Source organism: Trachymyrmex septentrionalis, unplaced genomic scaffold (genome assembly GCF_001594115.1).
Source record: "Trachymyrmex septentrionalis isolate Tsep2-gDNA-1 unplaced genomic scaffold, Tsep1.0 scaffold52, whole genome shotgun sequence".
In the NCBI taxonomy this organism is placed as follows: Eukaryota; Metazoa; Arthropoda; class Insecta; order Hymenoptera; family Formicidae; genus Trachymyrmex; species Trachymyrmex septentrionalis.
Genome location: NW_017305694.1, coordinates 242,685 through 251,593, shown reverse-complemented (window position 1 = coordinate 251,593; position 8,909 = coordinate 242,685). Strand labels below are relative to the sequence as shown.

Below are 8,909 nucleotides of genomic sequence, written 5' to 3'. Positions count from 1 at the left end.
GCTATAATAAATTGTATTTAATAATAACATTAATTTTATTTTCTACATTGTACTTAATGTTATATACTATTGCTAAAATAATAAAAATTTATTTAAGTAAACTGCTACATTTTTAACATGAAATTTATATGTTATATGGACAAAGAATATAAGTTTATAAAGACAAAGAATAAAATAAAAAGTGAAAAAAACTACGCACGTCCTTAATTCATGATGTTCGTGAATACGTGTGGCATACAAGTCTTGCATTATGCTGCAAAAAAGTAAAGTGAGTGCTCGAAGGTCAAGGATTAATTTTACATACTGCGTATATGTGTATTCCATACTACGTCGTGCTATATCAGTTAGGATTTCTAATGAGACATTGTTCTGTCGCGACAGTAAACAAAATTAAATTTGAGATTGCATTAATGCCTATACGCCGAATATATTACGTTATGTGTACAAATCATCCAAGTTATTCACATTTATCTCATAAATTCTCGAAGAAATTCTTGCAATCGCGATTAGTAGAATTATAATAGTGTTTTTTGTTTATTTTTGCTGCATTCATATGAAAACTGTCATCCGAACAAAGTTCAAGAAGATAAGCTTTACACATTTGTAATATTATATATGAATCATTACTTATAATTCTTTAAAATAAATTATTTAAAATCAGGATTGGAAATTAACACGTTGTTTGTAGCGTTTTATTTTCGCTATAACTTTTTGTGATAAAATAATTATTGCCTTTTTTACTCCCGAATGCTGCCAACCGAAGATTGGCGAAAACAGAGGGTATATGCGTTTTCTATGTATATTTTTTAATAATAGTTGTTACATTTTTACAGTAACGAATTCAGAACTGTTACTTTAGTTCCTTATCTTTATAACTGTTCAATGGATCGCATTGTTTCTATTTGATAGAAATATTCTATTTAAATAGAAGTTCAAATATTAAAAAATATTTTATATTTTATATAGTTTATATCTTAGGCTGCACATCTATGTAGTAGTCACTACTATTAATAGAAAGTCTGTCATATATGTATGTATATGATGTATATGTAAGATGAATTATAGGTTTTTAATACTTATAATAAATATTAGAATGCACTTTTAATGATTAATAAGAATTTTTGATAAAATGTGTTTTTGTGAATTACAATCTAAATTCTTATAAACGATAAGAGTATGTTAAAAAATAAAGATATTATATTTAATATAAAGAATTAGAAAACGTATTAGATAAGTTTGTGCTTTTCGAAGCACAGTATATTATATAGTATTTTTCACACTTTTTATAATTACAAAATTATTTCTTCCATTTCAATTTTTTTGCAACTTTATACCTAGTAAGTATATTTTGAATTGCTGAATCCGAATCTGAAGTAAAAATTACAATATTCACAACAATTTACTCAATGTACAATAGCAACTCAAAGTACGAAAAATTTTTGTTTTATCTAAAATATACTAATGCATTAATATAAAAAATTTCACCGAGAATATATTAAAACTTGACATTAAGGAATTCTTGGGATTGCGAATATACAAAGTCAAAATTTACAAATTTTTTAAATATAATATAACTGACAAAGTCATTAAGTCAATAATTTTACACTAAATTTGATTTTCGGCGTATTTTTGGATAATTTTAAACAAAGTAAAAATGTAAAAAATTTAAATAGCTGATTTAATAGGCGGAACAACATTGTAAGAAATAGATCGATTTTATGAAAGTCGATACTAGTTTTTAAAATTGACGATTTAAATGTGAAGCCAAAAATTATCAAATTCAAAATTATGAACTGTTGCTTCGTTATATACAAATTAGTCAATTTTTTGGCATATATTGAACTGCCATATTAGATATGTTACTTCTTAGTTTTTTATTTTTATTTTACATTAATCATCACCGACCCTAAAAACGATCAAATATCTAGTCTAAGTAATTAGATCAATTTTTGTACCTTTAATGTTGCCTTTGTCATTTTGAATTAAAAAATGTTTTCTCTCTCTCTGACTTTTATATTCGTAATAAACAATTTCAAAAATTCCTTATATATCATATTTTAAAGAATTATTGTATAAAAGAAAAAATGTTTCTATTATTTATAAAAAAAAATAAAGAAATATTTCAAAGTGTTAATATAAGGTGCAGATTTTTCTCGGAGAGAAAGATTGTCTCGGCAGATTGTCCCGGCTGTCCCGGCTGTCCCGGGTGTCCCGGCTGTCCCGGCTGTCCCGACTGTCCCGGGTGTCCCGGGTGTCCCGGCTGTCCCGGGTGCCCCGGCTGTCCCGGCTGTCTCGGCTGTCCCGGGTGTCCCGGCTGTCCCGGCTGTCCCGGGTGTCCCGGCTGTCCCGGCTGTCCCGGCTGTCCCGGCTGTATCCGTCCGTCCGTCCGTCCGTCTGTGTGTGTGTGTGTGTGTGTGTGTGTGTGTGTCTGTGTGTGAATGGCTGCCGAGGACGGACGTGTGGGGATTGGAAGGTTGTCGGGGATCCACGGGGGCGAACGTGTGGAGTGCTGATGGTGGCACCGTCGCCGCACTCCTACACCCCCCCCCCCCCGGGTTTGTATTCGCGCAGCGTGCGATAGCGAATTTCGAAGCCGTGGCGCGGATGCTTGCAGCAGTTTCCTCAGAAACCGGAATTCGCGACGGCCCAGCAGCGCTGGACGAGACGGTTGGTGGAGTTCAAAGGCGAGATCCGGTCGACGAAAACACGCCGGGGCTAATTAATGCTCGGGCACTACGTGAGCCCTGGTCGAATTGCGGATTATTCGAAGGGGGTTTGCGAGCGCGAGCCTCTACGTGGCCGTAATGTGCGTACACAAATTAACGACTTAACTTTTCTTGATATGTATTTCAATATAATATTTTTGGAATTAACTTCGTTAAGATATAACGAAATTTTTCATATAATTTCCTCGAAGCGGGAATCTTTGGCTTAATTTTACTAAAACGTTTTTAGTTTATTCTCATACAAACTATGTATTTCTTCTTCTTTGAAAAAAATTTGTATCAATAAATATAATTTTATAACATAAACCCTCGTTTCTTAATTACTCGTACCTTCCAATAACCAACTTTTTTTTCTGATTATTTCAGCGCTATACATATAAACTTTTAAATAAAATACAAGAAATACTATATTATTTGTGTAATGGCTATAATCTTAATCAATTTCTTGATCTGTTTACCTTTGATTGTAAGCGAAATGATCGTTTGATTGTACAGTTATTTCATAAAATTTTTCTTCATTGTAAACATAAACTCGTAAATTCTCATGTTGTATGCCATCATGTTCAAACGTGTCTCTTTTAAAAAAGTGAAGTAACTATTTCATATCTTTTTTAAATAAACGTTTTTGAACTTGTAAATATTGTCTTGTTTCTTACTCCTACCCCTTCAACCTCATTTACATTAGATACATTTTCCCCCGTATTACAGACTCAGATAATGTACATTAAATACACTAAATATAGAAAGAATTTTGTTTTAAAAAGCAATGCTCAAAGACGACGCGCCACAACGTGTTCGTTCCTGTTTTACCTCTCCCCCAAAATTCTTCCGAACAAAAGCAAGTCTCTCTCTAGGCCTACAAATTTTCCGTATAACATTTTCTTTATCAGACATTCACCGAATCGCCTACACGTCAGAGACGTTGCCCCCCGTGACAACAAAAGCGACCGTCATAAGATTAGACCGGTATTCATCCCCCCACCCCCCTCTGTTCGTACTCTAGCCGCGCGACAAGAATGCTGAAGTCCAAATCCCCACTCACCATTTTTCAAACCTCTATTTCGTCTAAGACCCTCTACCCCCCCACCCTCTCCAATCACCTTTTGGGTGAGTATAGGGCGAACCAATCAAATCTTGGGTGAGTATAGGGCGAACCAATCAAATCTTTAGTGAGTATAGGGCGAGCCAATCAGAACGCGCCATTTCGGCTGACTGACACCTCTAGGCCACGCCCATGGCATTTGCATAATGTTATATTGAGCATTATATATATTATTATTTTAATTATATAAAATATATTAATTTGATATGTTTACTAAGGTGCACCTCTTTAGGAATTCTTATGAGAATAAGTACAGAAAATTATGAATATGAGCAATGTTTGGCGAGTATTTGTAACTAACAATAAGAATAAGTTTATATCTAATACATCATTATTACATATTTTCATTATTGCACAAATATTACTCTTCTATTTCTAGGAGCAATTTTATTCTCCAACGGATCGTCATATTCTTGCGCTAATTTATTTTTAATATTCTCCTTAGGAGCGACTTTATTTTCAATTTTGATAGAAGTACTAGAAGGTCGGATTCCAGTGAAAGTGCCAAACCCTGCGGTCAAACCGTGCCAAGAGAATGATGTATCTTCATTAATATCCTCATGCACCTCGTAGGTATGCTGCGGATGATTTTCCAGATGTCCACCTTTGACAAACAATATATATATATATTCAAAAAGAGCGATTTTGCTAAAGTAAAAATTATACTAGATAAACATATAAAAATAACTTTATTGGATCATCAAAATTATGTAGGACACTTAATTAAGATGATAATATTGTAAAAATTTTTGACGTTCTTTAGCAATCTGCTTAAAGGTCCTAATTATTTTTTTGATAGTTTAATAAAATTACTGTCAGATTTATATTGAACTAATTTTTAGATAATTTAACAAAATCGTTCTTTCTATATATTATCTATTTATTATTTATATTATCTATATAATCTATCTTATCTATATAGAATATAGGTAACATAAAAAAAGTACTAATTACATACAATAGTTTCAGAAATAATATTATATATAGTTTCAGAAGTATTTTTTTCTTTTAAGAAAACAGTTCAATCCTGGTAGTAACTAATGAAAAAAATGTTTACGCTCGCATCTCTTCTTGGAAAAGGTTGGCAGCCTTTTGAAAATATTCTTGTCCACAAAAAAACACTCGAAAAATCTGCTATTCGGAATTGGCATTAAAACTGTAGGTCTCATATGCTTGTTGCAATTGAATAATCAACGTGCGCATCACAAGCATATAAGAAAGGTATAACACAGGCCGCAGATAAAACGTGAGAGAAAGAAGAAGAAGAAAAGAAAAAAGAAGAAAACAGCGGAAATATTTGGAAGAGTCCCGTTAGCACATATCCCGATAGCACACATTTACTCACATCGGTTGGTGCTTAGTAATTTTTTATTGCTTCACCAATAAGAATATATTTTATCTTAAATTGACAAATTAGCGATTTTGTGCGCTATTGGACCCCTTTCAAATACCTACTTGCATTACTTACCATGAATACCATGATGAATTCCAGGTTTGTGAAGGCCGTGACCAATTTTATGACCAGGTCTGTGAGGCCTGTGGATACCACCCAATCCAGAATGATGGCCTAAAAGTCCACCAGCGTGATGTCCAACCAAAAGATTACTCAATGCGTCTAATCCAAGCGGGTCTTTTTGATGATGTCTAACAGTTCTCTTCAATTGCTGCTGTAATCGCTGATTTTGAATTTCCTCTTTTCGCTTTCTTTTTTGCTCTTTTAGAGCCAAGATCCGTTCTCTCCTCTCTTGACGAGCTTGAATATTATTCGGAATTTGTTGCCCCCGCTCCCTTGTAGTTTTTATGAATGTGCCAACAGCTTGTAAAGTTGAGACAGGGATCTGTAAATAATTTTGTTTATTATAGAAAATAATTAAATACATTTTAAATATACGTAAGTGCAAGAAATTTTACATATATTACCTTAACAATACTGTCAATTCTCTGCGTATTCTCTGGCGAAATAATTTGGACGGCTGAAGCGGTTTGTCTAATCGCTGTGATTGGAATCTGTAAGATAAAAATTCTATAATTTTTAAAATAAAATTAATTTATTAATAACAAATATTCCTTTCTTTCTTCATTTTTAAAGTTTATCAAAATGCTTTTAAAATAAAGAGATTTTATATTTTACTATTTAACGTTTCTCCATTTGTATAATAATTGATTAATTGATTAATCGGTATATATTTATTGTAAAGCCTTGCTTACGTTGAAGATACTGTCTATCAGCTGTCTACTTTGTGCTGATGAATCTTGACGTCGCACTCTACTCTTCGACATGCCCTGAAATACATGCAAAACGTTAATCGTTCTTACTTATGCGACAACGTGAAAATATAATACTTCTGATAAATTATTCCTTGAGTTTCTATTTATAAAGTAACAAGTGAAAACTATGTAGCAGACTGCATAGAAATTTCTTCCATGAGATATTATGTGTGATAAGTACGACCCACGCTTAAACCCATCATCAGAGTGCATATAGGTAGATCGCTACACGTACCAATACGGGTCCACAATATTTATTGCAGCTTTCACTTTTTACAAATTAAAAATATTGAATAATCTTCATCAATTATTGGAAAGGTTAATTCACGTTACCGCGATCCTCCTCACTCAATCTTAAGAGTGTGTGTGTGTGTGTGTGAAATACACACACAACACACACACACACATTTTTTAATTATTATAATATATCAAATCTTGATAAAACGTTTGACTTGCTCATCATTTGTCGAACCCAAATTATTCAAAAAGAAGTGCTATATCTTAAAAATTAACATACTATATTTTAAATATTCGATCAGATGGAATTTTTCTGATGACAGTTTTGAATTCAGCATCCCAAAATACTTTAAAAGCGTTGTTTTCTTTCTTTATATTAAAAATTGTTAAAATTTATAAACTAGTATAATATAATATGAGAAAATATAATTCTTGAAATAATAAAGATGATATTAGCATTTTAATGATTATTGTAGCATTATTACACCGAGAATTAAAATCACATTTGTGAAATTTAGAGTCAGAGAGATATAGAAAAGATGTAATTATTCTTGTCATCTTTAATCTTTCAAACTGCATAAATTAAATTTAAAACTTTTGGAATGTTAATTTTATTTTCTTTTATATATAGAATTTTTAATTAAAACAACTTACGCCATACGTGTCGCCTAGTAGAAGAAGAAAGGTCAAAAAGCTGTAGCACCAAAACATCCTTTCGAAGTAGATTGCGTGTAAGGCTGGCTTCTACGAGTTTCAACTTAAGTCGACACAGGTACGATTGAATCATGGATCTGCTTCGTCGATCTATAAGGGTTGCCGCTGGATCCCACACAAATCGTCGACCAATCCGGCTTTGAGAATTTGCAGATTCGCATTGGTTTCTTTGGACGAAGAAGGCGCTTTCTACTTACTGCAATCATGTCACACCAGTCGCGATCTCCGGATCCTCTTTCACACTGACCACTCATTCGAATAAATTATCCGCTCCTTTTTTTATCTTACACTTACGAAATTTAGACGTGGGTTAAGTGCCAAAAATGATTGTGTAAGTCGACATATCGGAGATATAAAAGAACGTTAACCTATGATGAAATCGCAGAGCATAATTTTGGCTATTCAATGTTGTAATTTGGTGAACAGATTAATTTGAAAAGTCTTGAAATGACTGAGTCGAAAATAATAGGAATTATGTCATCATTATTACTTTAGCACATTCATAAAGGATTCATTTAACTTAAACGATAATGTAATAAAGAAATGAAGAAATGTTAAGTGTACATTTTATCTACGTATTATATCTAATAAATGCATTTACAATGAACTATGCAATGAATTTTAATGAATAGAGATATAACTGTTTTTTTGCTTAAATCTATTTCTTCTATGTAAAAATTGCTCTATTGTATAAAATATTTAACAAAATGCAAATATATTATTAAAAATATAAATATCATTATTAAAAATTGTCAGACAAAATCTTTAGCTAAATTATGAATCAGCTTGTTATAATTGAATTATTATATTGTATTCAGTTCGGAACTTTTTGAGATGTTTATTTTATCTATTCAATTCTTCTTCGTGATGTTATCTTTATTGCTTTTAAAAAGCGTTTGGGTTGTCTTGTAGGAAACTGCCCACTTGAGTCCCAAGATTCTTTTGAAATTCCTTTACAGTTATGTCTGATTGCTGAAAGATCAAACAATTTATTGTACAATTGTAATACCATTATTAAATAATAATTCAATATATGTACATATAGTAAATATTTAAAGAAAAAAATTAGCAAAAATAAGAGATTATAGTAAAAACTTACATTCAGAGCCTCCTGCCATTCAATATTGAAGAGTCTCACTAAACCACGCAAATTTCTTCTAATCAAATTTTGCAGATTGGTTGGTGTGAGTCTGAAAGGTGCTTGTGTGGTCGAGGTCGTCGTTGTGTTAACGCCTACCATGTCACTGGAAGTATTATTCTGTTCATTCATCGGTGCAACTGTTGTTGTATTGGCGACTGTCAATGAATGATGACTGTTGATTGGTCGTCGTGTAGTTGGATCCGGTTCGATATTTTGATTAATAATACTACTAATTTGTTTAATCGCCGATCGCGTATCATTGAACGTCTGAAATAAAATGTCATTAATCGACCAAAGAGAAATTCCCACTTTCTCTTTCAGCTTGAAGCTCGATGGAAAAAAAAATGTTTCCAATGTTATCAATAAGAAAAAATCGAATTAATCCCTTCAGACCCTGTTTACATTGTAATATACATCAAATTTAAAGATATTATTCCGCCAAGATTAGTTTTATCTACATCTGAGATTTGATGTAGTATAAATTATTTATTAAAGTACGCATGAATTAAATTAAGAAATAATTTTTTAACATATTTCCAATAAAATCAAATCTGAAAGAGTTAACGTTTGTTGAAAATTAATTGCTTGCTGTACTTGGGATATTCTATAGATATTTCTACTATTTTGATAAATAATTGTAACAATGTCTACAATTAAATTTTTCAATTAATACACATTATAGAATTTTATCATAATAAAATATAATTTATACATCATATAT

General features: G+C 31.9%; 2 protein-coding genes across 5 annotated transcripts in view; both read right to left on the bottom strand.

Moving 5' to 3' along the window:
• Nucleotides 1–2,989: 2,989 nt before the first annotated feature.
• On the bottom strand, nucleotides 2,990–7,537 carry LOC108751817. The gene is made up of 5 exons (XM_018492239.1): nucleotides 6,988–7,537; nucleotides 6,037–6,111; nucleotides 5,749–5,835; nucleotides 5,297–5,666; nucleotides 2,990–4,432 (listed from the first exon to the last, which is right to left on the bottom strand). Exons 1-5 carry the CDS (start codon nucleotides 7,042–7,044, stop codon nucleotides 4,176–4,178), a joined length of 846 nt encoding a protein of 281 aa, XP_018347741.1. The 5' UTR covers nucleotides 7,045–7,537; the 3' UTR covers nucleotides 2,990–4,175.
• Nucleotides 7,538–7,839: 302 nt separating this feature from the next.
• Nucleotides 7,840–8,909, bottom strand: part of LOC108751816 — an 8,482-nt gene continuing 7,412 nt past the window's right edge. For 3 of the 4 annotated variants that reach the window (XM_018492236.1, XM_018492235.1, XM_018492234.1), the window contains 2 exons: nucleotides 8,147–8,455; nucleotides 7,840–8,019 (listed from right to left, as the gene is read on the bottom strand). In XM_018492236.1, coding sequence (XP_018347738.1) covers nucleotides 7,933–8,019; nucleotides 8,147–8,455 — 396 coding nt within the window. In that variant the 3' untranslated portion in view covers nucleotides 7,840–7,932. The remainder of the gene's footprint in view (nucleotides 8,020–8,146; nucleotides 8,456–8,909) is intronic. The other variant, XM_018492237.1, reaches the window with a different exon arrangement.

What these genes read in the sequence shown, in the direction of transcription:
- LOC108751817 (XM_018492239.1), bottom strand. Translation starts at nt 7,044, where the DNA reads ATGTTTTGGTGCTACAGCTTTTTGACCTTTCTTCTTCTACTAGGCGAC. An exon ending in TGATAGACAGTATCTTCAAC is followed by an intron (nt 5,836 to 6,036) that starts GTAAGCAAGGCT and finishes TTTATCTTACAG; the next exon opens with ATTCCAATCACAGCGATTAG. An exon ending in AATTCATCATGGTATTCATG is followed by an intron (nt 4,433 to 5,296) that starts GTAAGTAATGCA and finishes TGTTTGTCAAAG; the next exon opens with GTGGACATCTGGAAAATCAT.